The 24,599-nt window shown below is 36.4% G+C and overlaps 1 protein-coding gene across 1 annotated transcript in view; it reads right to left on the bottom strand.

Moving 5' to 3' along the window:
• PTPRC (protein tyrosine phosphatase receptor type C) overlaps positions 1-24,599 on the bottom strand; it is a 134,452-nt gene that overhangs the window by 67,049 nt on the left and 42,804 nt on the right. Inside the window, exon 3 of the mRNA XM_055144696.1 lies at positions 8,895-8,918. Coding sequence (XP_055000671.1) covers positions 8,895-8,918 — 24 coding nt within the window. The remainder of the gene's footprint in view (positions 1-8,894; positions 8,919-24,599) is intronic.

Here is a 24,599-nt window from a genome sequence, read left to right as displayed (position 1 = left end):
TCTAGATCCTCAAAAGAAGACAGCAATAGGCAGAGCAGAAGAGGAGGGTTGATTTTGTTTCCAATAATTTTGAACCAGGAGCAGCTCTCTGCAAAGCCCTTAAGTCAGCCAGATTGGTCTTTCTCCTTCTTCTCCATTCTTTTCCAGTGTCTTATCATCCTCTACTCTCCTACAAATCTTTTATCCTCTGGTGATGCTGAGAGCTCTCTTTCCCCTCCCCAAATTCTCTAACTTAGCCCTTCGTAAAGAAACTACTTCCCTTTTGTTGTGTGATTATCTACAATGATGGCTTCAGACCTGCATTTTCCATTTTAATTAGGTTAATTAGTCCTAAAAGGTTTTAATGAGTGGAATTAGCCACCATCAGAAGATTTTCTTGATCAGAGCAAAGCCGACCAAAGCATTTGGATGACAATCTGTCCCCAGGGGCTAGTCCTCTTTAGCTAATTTACAGCTCCTTCCTATCCACGGCTTCAGAGTTTGTAGAGATATGCTAAAAGCTCCAGATCTTTCCAGGTTGGTTCCCATGGCAGCTGAAATGGGTGGGATGAAACAGGGATGAAGTCAGCTCTCCCCCCATCCTCAGTTGTTTCAAGTTTGTAGACTGCATGTAATAATTTTTATGTTATCAAAATCATTTTGGAGACTGAAGAGATGGAACAGTGTACGAGTAAGGTGCTTGTTTTGTACACAGCTGACCTGAGTTCATCCTCAGTACCCCCACATAGTCCCCGGAGCCAGCCAGGAATGGTCCCTGAGCACAGAGCCAAGAGTTAGCCCCGAGTACTGCAGGATGTGGCCCCAAACCAACAAAAATCAGAATCCTTTCAATATTGTAAGTTTAATAATCTTTCTATCTGATATGTTTGAACTTCCATCCTGATCACGCTTCAAACAAGGCCACTCTAGTGCCAGCTTTATGCCCCACACCACACCTGTTCATACCTTTAACTTTCAGACACTTGGGCCACTGAAGCTATGTGTGTGCCCAACATGGTTTGTAACCTGCAAAGCATACGTGTTTTTCAGGACAACAAAATTCATCATGATGTGTTTTAGGGCCTGATCGGGCAACCATCACAGAGGGGATATTTTGCGTTGTTTTCATAAATACAGTGACACTATTAAAAGGATCATGAAGTTAGGATGGAAGATGTGAACTATGGTTTCTCTTATTCTTTCAAAGCAATTTAATAGGAGTTACAGTTTCTTGGTGTTCATTGATAATGGGTCTCTTTCATTCTTCATTGTTTTATTAGTAAGAGGTCTCGAAACAATTTTATAGATGTTCTCTAATTCCAGTAAAACGAAGTTTTCTCTGGACAATGATACTTACCCAAAATATAAAGCAACCTAGAGAGTGCCTGTCTAATTATTTTCTCACCAGGTATTTCTGTAGCCTCACAATGCTCGTTCTTTATTATTTCATCTCTATCCTGAGGATCCCTGCTCTATGGCCTTTCAAGACTACAAGTAATGCAGAAAGTATGCAATTAGCTACAAAAGCATGAAATTCCAAGTTCATCAACTAGCAAATGCTCCACGTTGAACAAGTTCGGGTGGGCTTCCTCAACCCCTTCTCAGACACGGGAAGTCGCATGCATTCTTCTTAGTCACACAAACCTAATGGACCCAAACCTGATGTGTCATTCCCGCTTGAAACAGGACTGAGTGTGGTAAGCACAGCTGAGCTGTTGAGTGTCTGCGTGTCAGATCCGGCAGAGTTTGCGTGCGTGAAGTGAGGCCACTGTGCTGTTGTAAGACCTGAGATACAAAAAGGAAATGATTGCATCAATATTTCCTGCTGCCCGAGACAAGTTTAAATGCTTGGAGAGTCTACAGAGCAAATTGTTAATACAGCAAACTCTGGGATGCCCCAATCTATTGAGATGTCTGTCCGGCAGGAATCAACTCCCATACTCTGAGGTTTGACCCTGGCAAGACATGGAACACTTCTGGGCCTGAGCCATAGTACAGCAGGAAGGGTACTTGGTGGCACACAATTTGATCCCCAGCACCCCATATTGTCTCCGTACCACACAGCACCGCCAGCCATGATCCCAAAGTGCAGAGCCAAGAGCAATCCCTAGTACTACTAGGTGTGGCCCCCAAACCAAAATAAAAAAATAGATTTTTAAAAAATTAAAACACACTTTTGTTTGTAGGGGACTATTTTGATTTTTGTTTCGGCCCAAGATTTCTGAGGTCTCCATTGACTCAGCAAACTGAAAGATGGGCTAATTTTCTATTCAGAGTAAGAGAAGAATTGCCTAACAAATGAACATCTCTAAAAAAGTACAAAAGAAAAAAGAAAGAAAAATGAACATGTGATATAAAAGACATCTAATAGATAATTGTGTCTGAATTGCATTTAATTATATGCATAGATATAATTCTATTATGATATTTCATAAAATATGCATAGACTATCATTATAAAAGAATTGGTACATAATTAAATTTAGTGTTAGGCATACAGACACTTAATGTAATAATTTTTAAAAGTGGCTAGAAGTGGTATCTGTTACATGGTTAAAAATGAATTAAATGATTTTCTCTACAGATACAGTAAGCAAGAAAATTTTTATTGCATGCCATAAAGTAAATCATAAATCATAAATTAAATAACAGATTTTATTGTAGTAGATAATTTGATAGAAAAACTAGTTTCTATAAAAGAAAATATGTTCTTTTACTTGAAAGTGAAATTTACAAGTTAATTTTGCCCTCAGAAATACTGTGTCAGAACAAGTTAGCATTTTTAAATTATTTACCTTTACTTGCAATTTATTCCCTGTTAAATGATTTTTCATATAACTTACTTCAAGTGGTTTTACTGTTTTCAGAGGAAGATTTTGAGGGAATAAACTGGTAGGAATATTGAATATGTTTTTGTAAGTAACATGAAACTTTGAAAGGGAAAACTCTTAGTAATATTACTCAGTTAATAAACAAGTTTAATATTTAATGTTTTACATGGCCATCAGCATCTTCTAATCCTCACATTCCTTTAGTCAAAACTTTGGACAAGAATTCAAATATCTGTGATGCATAGACAAGTCCAAGAACATACAGTGCTATAGTAACATGGTCAGCGAAATAAATAGAAAATATTGCAATTGACATAAGATATTGAAGATCTATTTAACTATTTAACCAGCCAGTAAGTTTCATCACTATGATATCCAAAACACTACAATGTACCCTAACCCAAAATTTCTGTGACACTCCCATACAGCCTTGTCTCTCAAATTAAGGCTAATAACGTTTTCCCAATAGCTTAACCTCTTACCAGAGTCTGTGTGTAAACCTGCTTGCTTCAGAAAGTGGCACATGGCGCACCACCTCAGAAAAGATACTAACAGTTCTCATGACAAGTGATTTATCTACTGAATACACTTGAAATTCTAAGACAAAGAACAAGTAACTTGATGATGTTTGGGAAACCCAAAGAGCATCAATGGTGCTCATCAATGGAAAATACCTCCACATCACTCATATTTTTTTATGACTATGACCTTGTTTACTTAAATTCTGCCATTAAGACTTATAACCTTAACTACATTTTTTTAAATTTGTTTGCTTTCTGGGTCACACCCAGCGATGCACAGAGGTTAATCCTGGCTCTGCACTCAGGAATCACTCCTGGTGGTGCTCAGGGGACCATATAGGATGCTGGGAATCGAACCTTGGTTAGCCGCGTATAAGGCAAATGTCCTACCCACTATGGTATGGCTCCAGCCCCTTAAGTACATTTTTAAATAATGAAAATCTCTCAGAAGAAATTTAAGTTAACAAGCTGGTTTATTCATCTTCAATGAAGGCTTGAACAATAATTTATCTCCAATGATTTCCTGACTTTGGGAAGCTGGAGTTGAACAAAGATTCTACTTTGGAGTAAAGGTCAGGGAGAACAGGAGTTACAAGGTCCTGAAGTGGGGGAGTCTTGACTCTCTGGGGCTACAGGAAGGGATACAGAAAGTTTCCTCCGATGTTACTCTGAAATGCTCCCCCTACTCTTCACTCTCCCCCACTCCCTAAAAACAAGCTTTCATTTCTTTTATCAGCTAATGTTTCACAAAATATAGATGCTACGCACCTTATAGATTTTAATAAAACTATGCCCATGGAAACCACATGTATCATCTAGAAAAGGGTCAGGCCAACTTTGGGATTCAAACAGAATGAAGAAAAGATGATTTCCCCAATCCCTTGTCAGGGAAGCTCCTGAGCCAACTCGGGAAGTGAAGAGATTACCCAAAGCATTACCCAAAGAATGTGGGGTTACTTCTGCTGAAGTGTTGCCCAGACTCTGGGGAGGGTTGAGTTCTGAGTTTTCTTTTTCAGAGATGCTTGCGGGTGAGAGTGCAATGGTGGAGGCAGGTAAGGGGCCACTTGGAGTCAGAGCCAGGGACTTTTCAGTTGTGTTTGATCCTGCTGTATCCATGGGAGATGAGGAGGGAAAAGAAATATGAGAATCATATCCTGAAATGAAAGCGCATCCTAGTTTACTAACCTCTAGTCTGTTACAGTGTCCATAAGTATATATACACACAAATGTATATAATCATCCACATAACACCATAGATATTATGTGTGTACATGTATGTGACTCGTGTTCACATTTGAAAGCAGATATAAAAATATACATTTGTATATATACAAACATAGGTAAAATGTATAGACCAAAACAAACTATAGAGCAGTAGAATAAAATGGTGAATGACATTGAAAGCATGCCTCTTTTTTTTTAACAATAAGTTGATGGATTTTCAACTTTACAAAAATCACTGGGGTTAGAAGGTTAAAATAAAATAAAATTTAAAAAATATATACTGATAATTCAAAGAAATGAGAAAAAACTTATCAATGAAGGAAAAAATGGAGAAAGATAAAATTGGAAAGGGGTTATTAGGAGGGCTAGAGTGCCAGGAGGAAAACTGTCACTGTCACTGTCATCCCATTGCTCACAGATTTGCTCGAGCTGCCACCAGGACATCTCCATTGTGAGACTCGTTGTTACTGTTTTTGGCATAGCAAATATGCCAAGGGTAGCTTGCCAGGCTCTTCCATGTGGGTGAGATACTCTCGGTAGCTTGCCAGGCTCTCAACTTCGTGCAAGGCAAATGCCCTACGGACAAAAGTTCTAGTCCACTATTTTATGCATGAGATTCAAACCATGCAAAGACTGAGTGAAAGAATGGGAAACAAAATTCAAATACGTATGTACAAATGATTTAAATCTATAAACATGTCTTTAATTTTATGGTAACAGAAAACACAAATTAAATGATAAAAATAACATTTTCTATAGTTCTGGTTTACTTCAGAAAGGGAAAAACAATAAAAGGGAAGGTAATGAAACAGGTGCACTCGAAGCTGGTAAGACAGTGCACATGGAAAGCTTCCTATATGGCAAGTGAGCACCCTGTGTTAAAAGGCCTGTTGGTATCTTTTGGTGGGGGGAGTGTTAGACTACAAGCAGTAGTGTTCAGGAGGTACTCTTGGCTCTGTACTCAGGGGTCATTCCTGACCAGACTCAGGGGACCACATGTAGTGCTGGGAATCGTAACTGAACCTGGGTCAGCTGTGTGCAAGGCACAAAAATGTGGTTTTTGGACCAGGATAAATAGTACAGTGGATAGGGTGCTTGCCTTTAGCATAGCTGACCCAGGCTCAATTGCCAGCAACATATATGATCCTCCAAGTCCTCCAGGAGTATCCCTGAATACTCCCAGAGTCAGGAATTAACTTGGTTAAGGCCAGGTATGGGCAAATAAGAAACAAACAAAAAAACAAAAACAACCAAATTAAACCAAACCACACCGAGCAAAAGTGGTTTCCTGGGGGCCAGAGCAATAGTGAGTGGGGGGACCATGGCCAACCCAGGGTCTATCTCTGGCATCCCATATGATTCCCCCAAAGCCTGTCAGAAGTGATCCTTGAGCACATAGCTGGGAGTAAATACTGAGCACTGTTTGAATTGTATTTCCCCCACACAAATAGACAAAAAGTGGTTTCTGGGAGTCTTAATCACAAATAGTATGGTTTTCATTAAAATGTGGGAAACACAACAAAACTAATTTTTTATTGTGCTCTCTGGATAGTAGGATAATCAAAATATGAGATTCCCATCCCCCATTTTCCATGTTTGACATAGATTTTCTTCATAGAAAAACTTTGTACTTTAAGATATTAAATAAAGGGTTTGATTGTATCATACAAATATTTTATTTAATGTAGTTAAACAGGACTGGCTAAGACTGGTTAAGAGTTGGAGCAATAAAACAAAGCAGGTAAGGTGTCTGCCTTGCACGAGGCCAACCCAGGCTCAATTCCCAGCATCTCATATGGTCCCCCAAGCACCAGGAATACTTCCTGAGTTCATGAGCCAGGAGTAAACCCTGTGCATCGCCAGGTGTGACACAAAAGGCAAAAAAAAAAAAAGGACTGCTCAAATGTGGGAAGAATGAGAGAATAGAGAAACTAGAAAAGGAATAGAAGTAGTAGAAGGAAATGAATAACTAAAATGATAAGAGATTGCTAGACAGATGATAGGAAATGAAGACATAGAAGGGCTAGCTCTGTTCACTGAATATCGAAAGTAAAGTGAAACCTGTTTACTAAATACAGAATAAAACCTATCTACTCTTTTAAAATACAGCAAAGAAAAAAAAAACATTTAAAGGGAACACACATAGAATTTTTACAAATTAATAAGAGGGGGAAGACATTAGGCATTTGAACATCTCAACAGAATTTTCCTTTACAAAAGTCCTGCCACGACTTTGTAACAGTCAGAATTTACAAACCTCTGTGCTAAGTAATGGGTTTGAGCACACAAAATATTGCAGCTCTCTTCCTTGATTACATGAATACAAATTGATAATGCAAACTTTCCTTGTATAATTTTTTACATTAAAGATTTTTGTCCTTAGAACTTTATGGCTTAATCATGCACGATATTTACTAACAAACTTTTACTCATAATAAAACATTTCAGAGCTGTAGGCAAGTTGTGAACTAGCTGCTAGTTACTTCCTGTCTTCAGTGCAAAATCCACAAGTCTAATTTTAGCATTCACTCAGCTGGTGTATGTTGAATGAAAAGAAAGGAAGAGTGGAAAGAGGGATGGAGGAGGGAGTGAAGGAAAAGGGATGGAAGAATGAGTTTGAAATTGGCTCCAGTAGCATTAACTCCATGTCATCTTTCTAGTTTCATTGGTCCCAAAGAACTGTTGGACTCTGAAAGAGATACTTTTCCATCTGCTTCTCTTTTGCTAGATTTAAATTACATAAAAACTAGAAAAAAATCACTTCAAATACAGAGCACTTCTATCCAACAAGAAAGCGTGGCATTTCTAAAGATTATTTCCAATCAAATATATTCAGTTTAGGTATATGAAAAAAGTGCAGATATTCTATTGGTTTCCACCAAATGTGTTCTTTTTTTGGCAAAGTTTGGGAGAGGTCATTCTCATTTGAATTGAGCTCAGAATTCAACTTAGTTGGCTTCATCATTTGGAGACATTATGTAGTCTGCGCAGAGATAATACAGTAATGAGCCATCTATTATTTTAAACATTAGCTTGCCATTCTATTTTATTTCTCTCCCATAGAAATAACCAATTAATTTGGCTTAGCTGGAATTATTTTCTGTCAAATATGAAAATGCTAAAGTATATGTAAGTTGGTGGAATAAACCAATCACAAACTATATATATGACCTTCATATTTTTATAAATCTCTTCCGATACCATAAAACTCTAAAATTTTAACATGAAATCTTTCAAAGCTACAAGAGGATATACTTCTTATATAGGATTTAGGAACATCATATTACTATTTGCATACTTCTTTGTTTCTGTAGCTTAGAATGATTTTTAATTAAATAACAAAGAAAACTTTTAATAACCCAATTCTCAGAACACTGAATGTGCCTTATTAGAAATGTGCATTATAATTTTTAAATCAGGATCTCTTAATGATTTACTTACCTTCTTAAGGCAAACTGTTAACCATTGGATTAATTGGGAAATATATTAAATATTTTAGATAAAAATACATTTAAATTATGCAATCTATTCTTAACCAGATGAAATCTAATTTAATATCTTATTTAGCCTATAATATATATGATTACCTTCAACATCTTTATTGTTTAAAGTTAATTTTTCTCAGATGCAAAACGAAAGACTATTTTGTTGGAAGCAGAGAATTTGAAAATGATTGTTACAAAACATCTTAATTGGTTTCAAAGCTTTTTTTCTCAAGACATTAAAAACATTTCCATTTAAGTTTGCAATTTTCTGATTTTTTTAGATAATCCCTTAATCCCATTTTTGGTGCTGGTAGGATATAGTAATTCTGTACAACAATAACTTAAACATTAACTAGTACTATTAAACTATGCTACCAAAATTATAATTTAAAAACTATTCACAACCCAGTTTTGAACTATGAAGTTTTGTGATTGGGCTCGAGAGATAAATAAGTGAGATGAGTGCATACTGTGTGTGCAGGAGACCTGGGTTTGAAATCCAGCCCCTCATAGACTCTCCAGGTACTACCAGGAGTGACTCCTGACACAAAGGTATGTGTTGGGTGTGGCCCAAAACAAAACTTTTTAAAAATAAAATAATAAGAGGTTAAAAACCGTCCTTTTGATAAAGTGTCAAGGAAAGCTATAATTTGTACATAATCAGGTACATATAAATGATTATATGTTTGGTTTGCAATATTTATGAACAAGATTATATTAAGAACTATTCACTAGTATAAAGCTGTCTTTAAAAATCATTTTGCTAGAGAATGGAAAATTCAATCAACGTTAAATACATAAGATTGCCAAAAAAAAAAAGAACAAGATAAGTTGAATACAAATGGTAATTCTTACCAGTATTAGCAGGAGTGGTTTGTCCTAAAAAGAGAAAAAAAAAAAGAAATATCTTTTAGAGAGTACCAAATTTTATATATCATAGATATTAGTATTGCAACTTTAAGTACTTTTTGCCCACCCTCACCCCCACCTCCAACAAAACTCAACTCCCGTTCTTAATGCTATACTTGCATTAAGTCCTTGGGAGTCACAACTCTGCTATTGCTTACTGAACTCTAAAGTAAGAAAACCGGAAGTACAAAAGCCAACTATTAAATTTGGCAAATGACTTTGAGAAGATATTTGAAAAGCATTTGTTAAATGCATTTATATATTCATATAATGATTGTAAACTAAGTGCCTACTCTGTGCTAGCATTTTTTTCCCTACCATGTGCAATACTTTATGGCTACTTGACATAAACAACATGTTAGCTATATCAATGTCTAAGCTATCATGTGAAGAATAGGAAGAAATTCCCTCTTATTAAATAGCTCAATTCACTGTGAAATAAAGGGGAAACCAGAAAAACTGGACAGAGTAATGAGGAATGGGTCTATGAGTTATGGAAACCCAGGTCTTCGGGCTGGAGGTTTAGACTGAGTTCCTTATTGACAGTGAAGTTCTTGCTGAAAGGGTTTTCTAGACTTGCTTAGTACTAGGGGAATAAAAGTTGGGATTTATCTTCTAGGCTGCAGGTAGCCATCTAGACATTGGAAATAAGTGTTTAGAGACATGTCTAATGAGTAGATATTTCCATTTTAAATACCTCTATTGTAGATAGGAAATAGATGATCAGAAGGCATAACCAGAGACAAGAAAATCAGGAGACTAAAAGAAGCATGAGCAAAATAGTTTATTAAAAAATGAGACAAAGGAAATAAAAGGTCCTTGGACTGGAGAGATAGTACAATGGTCAGGGTGTTTGCCTTGCATGTGATCAACCTGGGTTTGATCCCTGCCCCCCTTCTAGTTCCCCAAGCCTGCCGGAAGTGAACCTTGAGCGTAGAAGTTAAGAGTAAGTCCTGAGCACAGGCAAGAGTGGCCCACTAGTCAATCAATCAATAAGCCCTGAAATACTTAGAAAGTAGTGGTCAAAACATTTCATGCTTTCAAAAGTAAGAAAAGCAGAGAAATAACAACAAGGAACATATTTTGGCCAATAGTTTGGCACTCTAATGAGCTGTATAAACTCTTTCCTTAAACTGAAAAAATAAAAGCAAGTGGCGGGGGGAGAATATGATATACTGGAGACTTCCATGCAGAAATGAGTAGTAACTTTTGGCTCTAGAAGTTGGTAGTTCAAGTTCTACATCAGGCTGTGGCTGGAAAGAAAGAAAGAAAGAAAGAAAGAAAGAAAGAAAGAAAGAAAGAAAGAAAGAAAGAAAGAAAGAAAGAAAGAAAGAAAGAAAGAAAGAAAGAAAGAAAGAAAGAAGGAAGGAAGGAAGGAAGGAAGGAAGGAAGGAAGGAAGGAAGGAAGGAAGGAAGGAAGGAAGGAAGGAAGGAAGGAAGAAAGAAAGAAAGAAAGAAAGAAAGAAAGAAAGAAAGAAAGAAAGAAAGAAAGAAAGAAAGAAAGAAAGAAAGAAAGAAAGAAAGAAAGAAAGAAAGAAAGAAAGAAAACATCCAGGAGAGAATCAAGAGTTTAAATGAAATTAAGGAAAGAGGTAGCAAAAGTAACCTAATATTCAGTGATGAGAAACGAGAGGTCAACAGGAGTAAAGAATAGAGGGTGTCTCAAGAAGAAACTGGCTGAGGCCAGATAAGATGAGTCACGTGAATTGATCACCCACATTGATCACCAGTTTTAACAGGCCTGGCAGAACAGAGCCAGCCGACAAAGCAGGAAGACTTCTTGCCTCACCCGAGTTCTTTCCCAAATGACAGTCAACTGACACCGTGAAAGGAAATTAATATCAGCCAGAAGAATGAAATGGCTGGTATGTATGGGAACTTTGTGGTTTGAGGTTTTATTGTCTGAACTTAAACTTTAGTGAAAATGTTCTCCCTTAAGAGGTATCCTCGGGAGATCAAATATTCTTCAATATTCTTCACGACTTTATTCCTTGGATTAAAACTTATTTTCATACTATATGTGATTAATTTCATCACTGTCACTGTCTGTCATCACAGTCATCCCATTGCACGTCAATTTACTCGAGTGGGCACCAGTAACATCTCTATTCCTCCCAGCCCTGAGATTTTAGCAGCCTCTCCTTACTCATCTTTCCCAACGATTGGAGGCTCTTTCAGGATCAGGGGAATGAGACCTATCGTTAGAACATAAAGTTTTATATATTCTCCTCTTATACTTACATATTCATCAATTATATATCTTTTCTTTATCATTCATATGTAAGTGTTCCCTTTAATTTGCATCTCTTGTCCCTCTTGTTTTATTTTCTTAGGAATAATAAATATTTTATTTTAAAAACTTTTATTTCCCTGCTAACAATTTCTTTCTCCTCTAATTTATTTTTGTTTCCCTCTAAATTAAGTTCTTAAGATATATTGATTTATAAGGAAATAATAAAAATGGAGCATGAGTAACAAGCAACTCGTATTTAAAATAAAAGGGAAAGCAATTGCCATGGTGAATATTTGTTCAGAACTTAGCATATATCATTATGTGAATTGATTATTTAGCCAAAATTGTTTAGCCAAAATACTCAAGTTGGTTTGATCACATTTTATTCAAAACAGTTATTTAACTGAGATGTATATGTACACACCCATATATGCTTTCAAATATCCAAAATTATTTTCATTTGCACCTTTTCAATGTAAATGCTTACGTCTTTAGAACTGCAGGAATTTGATTTAGTTAGCTTAAAAATATACTAACTGAAAAATGTTAGATTCAAATATGATAAAGGAGTGATCCTTTACCCCTAAAAACTTAGAAGCCAGGGCCAGAGAGATAGTGAAGAGGGTAGGACGCTTGTGTTCACTGGCTAACCTGGTTTGGATTCCTGGCATCCCTATACGGATCCCTGAACACTGCCAGGAATGATTCCTGATCTCAGAGCCAGGAGTAAGCCCCAAGCATCTCGGGGTGTGGCCCCCAAACAAAACAAAACAAATATAAGCCAGGGTTGGAGAAAACGGGTAACAGATAGGGTGCTTGTCATGCATATGGCAAACCAGAGCTTGATCCCAGTACCCCATATGGTCCCCAGACCACCTGAGTGCAGAGCCAGGAGTAAGCCCTGCACATAGCGGGGCTTGGGCCCTCACATTTATAATGCATAATATAGTATATAGGAGCCAGAAAGAGAGAGAAAGTTCAATAAATTGAGCACATGCTTTGCATGCAGGAGACCCAGGTTCAGTTCTGCCACCATATGGTTCCCTGAGTACCGATTCTCTGAGCATCACTAAATATGCTCCCAAAACAACAAAATAGTAAATCTTAGTGTAATCCATATTAACTCTGTCACTGATTATGCGATTATATTCTATTTTTCTTATTTTCTAGCTTCTTGCCACTAAAAACACATTGTATAAGTAATACATGAAGGGAATATATATTTTTAATGTAAATATTCATATATATGAAAAATGTAAAAAAGGAACATTATAATTAACTACACATTTGTTATGGAAGTGAGAAAAATAATCAGTGAGGTTTTAGAGGCTGTTGGGTGGCCACTCCTGATGGTGTTTAGGGAATCATAAATGCAGTGATTAAACCTGGTCCTCCTGCACGCAAAGCCTGTACGTGTCTCCCTGGAGCCGTCTCCCTGATCTACGGTTAGTTTGTTGGCTAGTGGGTTGATTGGTTTTAATATGAACTACAAATATAGAGTAAATGTGCTAGAAATCTCTCCAAACTGTAAACTAACCGTCCATCAAGCCTCATACATGTGCAATGCCGCAGAGCTAGTACTAATTTTATTTCAACCGTTTCAACAACTACAGTTTTTAAAGGGAATATGTGATATATGTCATATTTCCATCTGAACTGTAGGAAAGGAGGGTAAGGCATATGTCTGAAATGGAGAAAACAATTTTGAGAGATGGAAAGGATAATCCAGAAATGGTATCTTTTTTATCTTTCTTGAATTTTTTTTTGGGGGGGTCACACCCGGCAATGCACAGGGGTTACTTTTGGCTCTGCACCCAGGAGTTACTCCTGGCGATGCTCGGGGGACTATATGGGATGCTGGGAATGGAACCCGGGTGTGCGGGCCGCATGCAAGCCAAACACCCTAACCGATGTGCTAACTCTCCAGCCCCAGAAATGGTATCTTACTGTTATCCGTTGCTAATCTATATTGTTTGCTAGGTTCCAGGTACTATACAAAGTCCTTGGCTTTATTTTTTCTCTTAAGCTTCACAACAGCCCTAAGAAGCTCAGAGATGTCGAAGGACTTGGCTGATCCCCCCAGGCCAGAGTGGGTTCACTCAGGTGGGACCTGGCGCTGTTCCTCTCTCTCCCTCGTCATCCACTTTCCTCATTAACTTATCCCAAGTCCTCCCTCTTCTTAATCTGCAGCAGGGAAATTCTCCTAGTGCCAGAGGGATTGGTACTATCACTTAAAGCTCATAGACTAGGTAAAAAGAATAAATAAAATGAAAAAATCAAGCCCCTTGAGTCACCGATCATAATTAAACTACAGAGTAAATGACTTATAGTGCTATGAATATGAAAATCAACTTAACCCTGAAAATAGATATTCAGATTCAAATTTACTATACTGAGTGAACGCTCTCTGAATGAGACACATATTAGAGAAAATTCAGATTCGTGTGAATTTATTTGAATACACAATATTATTTTGGCAAAGAAATCAATTAAACTACAGTAACAGCAAACAAAATAGTACAACTCACAACCCTGTTGTTAAATTATGCTGAGGCTTTGGATCTTGCAAACAGAATAATAGGTTTTTTTCTTAGTATACTTATGACCCCATATTTAGCTTTCTCCAAAATTCCTTTGTCAACAGCGCAACAAAATCTAACATTCATGGAAAGTTATTTAATATATAAAGATAAACACATTTTCCTTTTCCTTTCTTCTGTATTTATACTACTTCCTACAAAGGCTTCTCAAATTGAATATGCATCTTCTTTTACACTCATTTATCTCTGAATATGATTTTAATTCCATCCATGATTTTAGGCTACATTAAATATGATAATTTATCTAATCATACTTTCATTTGATTTCTTTATATTTTGTTTCATTTCTTTTTTGTTTGTTTCATTTCTTCATAGGTTATTTTTATTTTCCTTTTTATATGGTGTGGGCCCTACACCTGAGGTGCTCAGAGAATATTCCTGGCTCTGTCTTCGGCAGTAGTTCCTGATGAAGGGGATCAAAATGGGATTAGACATATGGAAGACAAGTGTCTCACCTCTTTCACTATTTTTCCAACCCTATAGATTATATTCAAACCACGAATAAAGTCTTTGATCTTTTTAAATATAATGAAAAAAAAATTCATCATCACAGTTTAGACCCAGTACAAGGCAAAATTACCTGTTCCTGTAGCCAAAAAAATTTTACAAATGGATGTTCAGTCTGTAACACTTTTAATCAACATGATAAACCACACGGAAGTTATTTAGGCCTGGGAATTATTTTTAGGGGTAATTGTAAAATATTAGAGTTGGAGAGATAGTAAGGCATGTGCCCTGCATATGGCTGGTTCACACTGAATCCCTGGCATCACGGGTGATTTCTACAGCCCTGCCAAGAGTGATTCCTGAGCACAGAGTCAGGAATAAGCCCTGAGAGCAGCTATGTGTGGCTTCAAAACAAAGCAAAGCAAAACATAATTCTTATAGAAGCACTTAAAATGAAATTTTCAAGAATTCAAGCAACTAGCAAATTTAAATCAGTGTTCCTAAAGAAAATACCTCAGTGCTACGACAATTCAATTTAAAAATCACATTTTAATTTTCAAATCCCTGTCCACTAGACATGCACATTTAAAAAATACTTTATTTGCTTTTTAAAAATTATTGAAGTTGTAACAATAAACATCAAAGCAGAAACATATTTAAAGACAATAAACATGAATTAGTTTTATTAAAAATTTAACTTGTAAAAGATGCATTCAAAAGAAAATCATGTAACAATTTTACACAAGTATAAAGAATATTTTTATAAATACTTCAATAGAAACTGTTTCTACACATGAAATAAATGAAAAGGTACTTTAAATATTAAAGTACCATATTCAATATGCCAAAAACAGTAACAATGATGAGTCTCGTTCCCCTGACCCTGAAAGAGCCTCCAATGTGGCACCATAGAGAAGAACGAGTAAAGAGAGGCTGCTGAAATCTCAGGGCTAGGATGAATGGAGACGTTACTGGTGCCCACTCGAGCAAATCAATGAACAATGGGATGACAGTGATGACAGTGATACAGTGATACTATCAAATGTCTCCAATTATTTGTCAATGTTTCTAATCACATTTTGTAATTCTCCCTAAATGCTATGTACAACAATGTCAATAATTCCAAATAACCTGTTGCATTTCCTGTATGTAGACATGAACATCACTAAAAATCATAAACAGGACTGTGCTGAATCCCTACAACCAAAATGAGAGAATGTAACTAGACTGGTAATAGAAGGTGTTTACTAATTTATGATCTACCTATTGACCTATAATCCATAGTCAAAGATTGGTCAGCAGGTGTAAAGCTAAAGAACAAATGTAGTTCTCTCAATTGTTTGATATATATACACAAGGTCTGGAGTGATAGCCCAGCGGGTAGGGCATTTGCCTTGCACGCGGCCAACCTGGGTTCCATTCCTCCATCCCTCTCGGAGGGCCCGGCAAGCTACTGAGAGCATCCCTCCCACATCGCAGAGCCTGACAAGCTAACCGTCGTGTATTTGAAATGCAAAAAAACAGTAACAAGTCTCACAATGGAGACGTTACTGGTGCCTGCTCGAGCAACTTGATGAACAAATGGATGACAGTGCTACAGTGCTATATACACACAGAATTATACCACATACATTTATGTATTACTATAAAGCAACCATGTACTGTTTGTTGGTGGGCTAAAATATATCTGGGGTGGGGGGAGAAGACGTTTATATTTACATTTTATTTTAATTTTCCCACTGGAGACATTTTCTAGACTTTTTTAATTTAAAAGTTTTATAGACAAAATTTTTATAGTCAAATTCCAGTAGGTGGCACCATAGTACCAAAAATCTGTAAATCATTTAAATCAGCACACGGTACAAACATTGTGAATCAATCACCAATGGAATTGACTGAGTACATTAAACAGATGAAAATGCAGATAACAGAACACTTGATCTTCAAAGTTGTACTATTCTGACACATGTTTTATTACTGAATTTACTTTTCCCAATATGTCTCGTTGCAACTCAAAATGTTGAGGTGATAGCAAATCAAAGTTACCTTTACGTCACAACTCAACCCCCCTCAGAGAGCTTAGCAAAATTGAGAACTGACTGGTAGCGATGACAACTCAAAAGACATTCTTGATTTTAAATATCACCCATTCACAGCCTGCATCTCACGAAAAGAAATGGAATGCCGTTTCTAAAGGGATTTAACCTACCTAGTTCAGCAAATTTAAGAAAATTTTAAAGACATATGGTGAAACTTAGTAAGTGAAATAGTTACACTCAGCATTTGCTCTAAAATAAATGGTGACATGTTTTAAAAAATGAGAGTGATCACTGGTCTCCTTAGACATAAAGATCACACAAAACTAGGGGGGAAAAGTCAAGCTACAGCAGTGGGCCAACTAAAACACAGAAGCATGACAATAATACAGCTCTTAAGTATAAATGAAAAGGATTCCAGTTTTATTATGTAAACCTTCTAAATAGCCCACGGACAAGTTCAAAGTTCACATTTAATTAATGAGTATCTATGGAATAGGTACTCAGTGGAAGTGACAAGATAATATCAGTATTTCAGAGAATCATGGGGAATCTTTCCCACCATTAGCTTATCAGTAAATATAATAATGACAGCAATAATTTATTGAAAATATCTTGCATTTAGTCATCCCTAATAGTCAATAGGGTAGCACTTATTTTTCCTACTTTAGAATGAGTAAAGTTGAGACTTGGGAGATTTTAGTAAATTGTTCACTGATACCTAGTAAGTATCAGGTTTGAAGTAGAATTTGTCCAATAATAATTTTCTTATTATTTATTAAATTTTTTTGAATTTATGTATTGAACATACATGTTATGTCAAAACATATTCTGGAGCCTAATAAAAAATCCTTTTACCAATTAAAAAAAAATCTCAAATGACTACTGATATAGAAACATAGAATTTGAATATCTAACATGGAGTGTGTTTGATAGGTGAGAAAACTATGAATCAGTGAATTTAAGTGACTCTTTAGTGCTATCCATTGTGGTATGGCCCAAGATTGATAAGCCTCACAATTATAGAAATTCAATATTCCTTTCAAGGGTCTCACTCTGAAAAGCAAATGGTTACAGAGCACTAGATTAAAACTTCTAATGTAAAATAAATGGAAGATAAAAGTGAGGTTTAAAAGAAACAGAGACAATGTAAAAAGCAGAAGAAATCGCAAAGCCAAATATAATTTATCTTCTTAGAAAAATATACCATTTTATCCATGAATAACTGACAGGGTTGATTCTATGCAAGATTTTTTAATTAAGCAAAGATGAGACACTGTCTAAAATCTTTGAAAAAGAAATACTGGAAAAGCAGTACAACAAAAACTTTTATTTAAAAATAACAAAGCATTTTAAAGGCTTGATATTTGCTCCAAAGAGCAACAATTTGCAAATCATTGCATAAAAAATACAAATAAGAAATAAAGGTATCAACATGGAAAACCAAATTGAAGATAAATAAGGTGATATACATGATGGAATGGAATTGAGGAATTTATTAAGACTCCTATATAACTGTCTCCCTAAGTGAGGTCATGTACAACTCTTACAAATATTTTTGTTCACATGTGAGTACGTAATTGTGCAAACATGTTCAACTCTAAAGCAGATATGAATTAATGTCTTTCCTATTTGGATTAAAACACATATTTTCAGTTTTGACAAGTAAATTAAGCAACAAAAAAGAACATAAATACAAAATCACCATCAATATACATGTTTTTCTTACTTTGCTATATTTTCTCTTTTAAGCTATTTCTCTGTAAGTCATGGAGAAAAAGAAACTAGATTGTGACTTCCTGTAAAATGATGTCCAACCTAGGTTTTCAAGTTGTATGTCTTTAGACTTCAAATGTCATATAGCCAAATTTCTTTGAGAAGTATTTCAACTACAGGTCCTTGGAGAAAGCTTATGAAGTTTTTAACACATTAAAAATTAAAAAAATTTACATAGCTTTTTAAAACCTAAAATATCCAGTGTGTGCCATAAGCCAGTAGACACATGGAAATACTGAGAATAAGCTCCTATCGTGAGCATTGTGAAAGCCCATGGTTTCTGAGAATACAGATTATGGATCATGTCATAGGGATGTATACACAAAGTATAAGAAGCATTATCCTACTCATGAAATCAAACCAGGGTTTGTATTAATGTTGACCATACATCAGATATAAAATGCTGGTCGAATCATATTTAAAATCCTTTGCACCACCTTTGCAAATTCTCATGAGTTAGAATTGAGCTGTAGAGTGCTCTGTGCACTGTATTCTCTCAAAGTTTTAAGAAACAGGGCTGAGAATAAATAGTGAAGATTCCTCCCAATGCATGTATTCTCTTAAAACATTTCCAGAATGGGTTTCTCCCCATATTTAATGTTCTACTTTGTGAAAATGTCAGCTTTCATTGGTCTAATTCCACAGGTCCTAATTTATAAGATAAGCTTCATAAAGCAAAAACTAGTTGAGTTATTCCCTTAGAAAGTATGATTTTGGGGACTGGTGGAGAGCACAGAGGGTAAGCATTTGCCTTAAACAGGGCCAACCCAGGTTCAATCCCCAGCACCCCATATAATCCCCAAGCACCACCAGGAGTAGTTTCTGATACCAGAGCCAGAAGTAACCCCCTGAACATTGCCAGGTGTGACTCAAAAAGCAAAAAAAAAAAAAAAAAAAATTGATTCTGTAGCTCTTTGCTTCCTCAGATAGCAATTATCAACAAATACAAATGGATGACCAAATAAAAGTGCAGCTTGTTGCATTGGTGTCTTAAGTACAATTAATAACATTGACAATTAATTACCAGGTATTATGTGGATGATTCCATGCTAAACAATTTTTCACATTAAAAATAAACCTAAAAAGTAGCTCTATCATCTTTTTTGGCCTTTGAGGGATCAAAAAAAATAAACCAATTTGTGCAAGGCTTTAGTTTAGGGTTTAGTCGCCCCAAGTTGATTATAATTGCAGGTCTGAGTTGCACAAGATCTGTGAACTTGTTAAACTATACTCTTGGTAATATAAGACAATATTTAATACTAAATTTAGTAATTATGCTAGAAAGCTGTTCAGATACCTAGTGAGGAGGATTGAAAATGGGATTCAAAGCCAGCCATACGTTAACATGGAGTTTTCAAAAGGTGCTATAAGAGAACAATGGCTATACGAGAGGCAGATTACTAGGGTTCACAATTATTTCTGCCATAATTATTGTTTACAACAAATATATTGTCACAATCATTGTTATAAGGGAGGTAAATTATTATTGTTTAGAGGAAAGGGGGCTGGCGTATGAATAGGCCAGAAATAAACTGAAACCACATGGGACTTCCGTATTTCTACCCAAATGCTTAAGGAAGGAAAAACAGAGTAGAAATGAAGTGGCTTATTCTTAATACAATTGTTCTTTAAAACAGAAAGAAATGAATGTATCTACTGATGACCACTGTGTCTCTACATGCGTGTGTTTATAAATCAAAATATTAGATAAATAAGAAATAACCAAAAATAAGGTCACAGGGAGTCTGCCTCGCAAAATCATCTCCTGTTTCACAAACAAGGAGCAGAAGTTCCCTGTGTCTGCACCAAAGCTTCTCCCCCCAAAGCGAAGAGGTAATAAAAGCAAGGCTGATAAACACGCAACTCTCATCTCGTTTCCCGTTAATGAAACTCTTAACAGAAACACTTGATTCGCTTTCAAAATCAATTAAAGTGAGCTGGGCATAATGGGAAAAGCTCAGCTTTGAGAGAGAAGAGGGTTTCAGTGTGCTGTTCTCACAAGGCTGCTGTGTGCACAGCCAAGAGCAAACAGCAGTGTCGACTGCTCTTGTGGTTTCTCCTCTCTGGCATACTTCTGTTTTTCGTATTCTGTGTCTTTATAGGAAAGGAAGAGGTGCAGCTCAGCGGTTAAGCACACAGCGCTTCCAAATGCTGCAACGGGTTACCATAGCACCGGCATAATCAGCCCTATCTCGGGGTTAAACCACAACTTCTCTACTTTAGGTTGAAGCTGTCTGATTAAAATTTAACTGCTACAAAGTACAGCTTCTCAGGTCGGTCTGTTCCTGTTCCAATGGAAATGTCTTTCAACCTTAAAGCTGAGTAGGACGATGATGATTTGCTACACCTCAGAAGCACTTCATTTTGAAAACCATTTACAAGGGGGTTTGAATGAGAAAAACAGGGAAATCTCATCTCAGCTCTACTAGCATGATAAACTCACCCTCTCTTTGGCTAGGAATTACTTATTATTACTACCTGCCCACATTTAGAGAAACTAGATGACAAAGGAAAATGTCATATGATAGTACTTAGATATGTAAATGGAATCCCATCATGTTCCCACTACCTGGAGTTTAGGAAATGACCAAACGGGGGTCAAAACAATGACATTTCACATATGTGCAGTGGCCTTGAGTTCAGGTATGATTATTTTCCTTTCACTATGACATGCCACATTACCCCCTTTGCAAACAAATGTACTGGGCTGAATTCAGTGACTTCTTCAATCCCATGCTTGAAGTCTCAACAAGGTAATAATCGAAAATTCAGAAAGTATAGGTGCATTTCTCACCTTACCCCTTTCTCTGAAACTGTAAGTACTAAACTGAAAGCCTCCCCCATGGTCAGCCTTTCTATGTCTTTTGTTCTCACCAAAAGTAATTGTTACATGATCTAGAAAATATGGAGGTAATATAGTAACATCCATAAACTGCAAAGCCTGAAAAATGTCTTAGGTAGCTTCCTTTGATTTACCATCTTTGGGAAAGGTTTGCATTGCAATGATAATATTGCTGAATTCAAAAACTAATTCAAAAACTAGTTTGAATTTTTAAAAACAGTACATTTGTAACACCTGCACATGACATTTCTAAACTCTGTGTGTTACTGTTCTCATTTTAGGAGTGGGGAAATGAAGATACTGACTGCATAAGTGTGTTGCGCTGAAACTGAGTAACAGAACAAAACCTCAATAAAATCCCAATCCTGGGTCAACCAGATGCCCGAGTTCCCATATTTCCTACTAATGAAACTTCTGGGAGCAAAGGATTCAGGTAATTTGCCTCCTACCATTTCCTGACCTTTGGTATAAAGTCCTTGAGTCTCTTCTATCTAATACTGGAACTTTGCACTTCCTTTCCCTTCACTTTATCCCAGTCCAAGAACATTTCATGTCAAAGTATACCAGTTTTTTGACTCAGTTTCTAAATGGACAGTATTCCTCTTCTAATCACCCTGCCTTCTATCTATACTTTCAAAGGTCCTCGTATATTTTTGTCATGTTAAAATATTTTAGGCAGACACTGTAATATTTTTTCTGTTATTAAAAGTCCTTCATAGACAGTCTCTATCCTGCCTTGACAATACCTTCACCAATATACAAATAAAATGAGGTATTTCATTTAAGATTTAGTTCAAATGTAGCACATATGCAATGTTTGTAGAGCACACATGCACGCATGCGCGCGCACACACACACACACACACACACACACACACACACTCTGATGGTATCCTTGCCAGAAATGTTCAGTCCCTTCTTTTAATAACCCTGAAGCATATCTATTTTATTTGATTTAACTTTCATCCTTATAATAATATTCTTGATATCCCCAAACCACTCAGGTCTGCTAACACTTAGAATAATAATCAGGTATAGCACTCCTAGCGGTGCATAAATTGACTCATCTCTTTAGTTGTATTATTAATGTGAAGGCTACCAATTCAGATCACAGACTTGGAAGAGGCATGCAAGTCGGTGCATTTTATCATTGTCACTCTCTAGCTGTGTGACATGAAAAAAGTAACATAGCTTCTCTGAATATCAGCTCTTTGGTGGGATAAATATACTTACTACAGGGTTGTCATTACTATTGTGAGGCCAAGAAAGATCCTCACATGTGACACGACAAGCTGCTCTTCAGCAAAACAGGGAGTAGGCCTAGTTTTCTGTTTTCCCCTTCCTCCTCCCCAAAGAATTCCCTGAGACGGTCCTTGGCTGAAGCTAGAAATCCCCAAGATGCCTCTAGCTAGTTCTATGGTAAGCAGGATATCTCTGGGAACAGCAGGTGGGAGTGAACAATTGGCTCACAGATTTGTGACTGCTTTGCTGTGATTCTTGGGAAAACTGCCAAACATTGCCATAAGCAATGTAACAATATGCCATATAATGTTCCCTGAAACTTGAGTCAGGGTCCCTGTCGAGACTCCACTGTGTTGGATGAGATTCGGACCCCAGCTCGAGCTAGCAATCAAGAGTGCCTTGCATTTGCATCTTTGCTTCTGGTCTGGTCAGTGTTCGAGTGAAACTCCCTTCCTGGGACATAACACTATTAAGTAAAATAAGATTTGGGGAACTTATTTAGGAGCTCAGTACATGCTTACTAGTATTCCACAATCATGATTACTACATTTTGGTATTTGACTTGTTAAACTATGTTTCTTTTTTTTTTTCTTTTTGTATTTGGGAGCTGAGCACTGGCTATGTTCAGGGCTTCCTCCTTGTTCTTCTCTCAAGGATCACTCCTGCCTTGTCTTGAGGAATTATATACAGAGCTGGAGATTGAACCTGGGCCAGCTGCATGCAAAGCAAAAACCCTATCTCCTGGACTACTTCTCTGTCTTCCTATTTATATTTATTATTAGAGACACTGGTGAAATTACATCCTTTTGATTTTACACAATGGTTGATTTGTGATGATAAATAATAAATATTTAGATCTTAATCTTTACTCATTTTAATTTTAATAAAGTTTGTTAAAGTTTTTTACATAGCTGTTCTGTGATGATATAATTTATCATGTATCTATGGTCTGTTGGTAGCACAACTCAGAGAAACAAAACTTTGGGGGATATATTTTTTTTAAGATTTGCCGTGTGTAAATGCACATTTTTATAAGATGGTATTACATTTCTCCTTGGAATGTGCACGTGCTTTTTAATTTTTATTTGTATCTATAATGACATAATCCAAGGAAGGACAAAATAAAAAAAACTATATCCAGAAATATAAAAATTGCTTGTAGAAAAAAGAACTGAGCTTTGCATTTTATTCAAACTGACCTAGTTTTGAATCATTGCTCAATCAGGACTTGGTGTACATAAGACGTTTCTGAGCATCATTCACCTTCTATGAAAGACAGAATCATTTCACCGATGTATGCAGAGGAGTATATTAAGTGGAATGATACTCGAGGGGGACTTTGTTCATGACAGTAAGGATCAGTTTATCTCTCTGGCTTTTCCATTTAGTAGTTATCAATCATAATAATTTTCAAAGGAGTTTCAGGAACCTAGTAATAGTTAAAATCACTTTAAGAGGCAGTCAGAGCTGAGCCACCTATTCATATACCTGGAACAAAAATAATTGCATCATATTGTTAATTCTGAGCTAGGTAAGGAAAATATTCTGTATGTGACTATTGTGTTGAATTCTGGGTTTTCACATATCTGTCCTGTGATGATATAACTTATCCCAGGCAGGAAAGAATCTGGGTTATATTCCCAGGTGGTGGTAGTCAGTGTGCATTTTAGTTGGAATGTGCTTATAACTTTCAAGGCTGTATGTTACAATATTCCTTTTGAAACTTCCTATAATCCCTAGGAGAAATTAAAAAAAAATTATTTTCAAAAGAAAAGATGTAAATGGCAATGAAGATACCAAACCTCAAACATACATAATATTCATCAAGCCTATCCTTCTATGGTTCTCTCCCTGTGAATGGAAAAAAAAAAAAAGGCTTTCTCCAGTGGCTCTAAATCCCTGAGCACCTTCACAAAGGTGTTCAGACCGTGCCAGAGCCAGGTGGTGTTGGAAACCTGGCTTCCTGGCCAACATCCAGAAAACTACCTCAGAATCCCTTCACTGGCTGATATAGATCTACCATCTGTTTCTTAAGTTTGAAAAAAAAAATGTACCCCCCAAAGTTTTCACAGCTGAATGGAAAAAGATATGGCCTATTTTCAACTTCCTATTCAGCCTACTATTGATTGGCTGAGGCATTCCCAAGATAAAATAACAAAACAAAACAAAACCAAAAAAAAAAAAGACAAAAGCCCTTATGTTTATTCTTTTGTTAAACCTAGGCTAAAATGAATAGTTCTAGAAGCCAGAGTCCTCTCAAAGTTCTATACATATTTGGGCTCTCATATAGCCAGAGTTCAACACTCTGTGTGTTGAATTCAGATCAGTTTTTCCATACTATTTGGAAAAAAAATAGCCCCAAATTCGAGAATATTGCTTCAGCAATATTTGGAGAGTGGACATCGCACGGCCTCATTATGACCTAATTTCTCAGTTTATCTTTGTTTTGGTTTTAATCTCAAGATAAATCTTTTA

Source organism: Sorex araneus, chromosome 7 (genome assembly GCF_027595985.1).
Source record: "Sorex araneus isolate mSorAra2 chromosome 7, mSorAra2.pri, whole genome shotgun sequence".
NCBI lineage: Eukaryota > Metazoa > Chordata > Mammalia > Eulipotyphla > Soricidae > Sorex > Sorex araneus.
The sequence above is the reverse complement of the archived record's forward strand: the minus strand, read 5'-3'. Positions and strand labels throughout refer to the sequence as shown.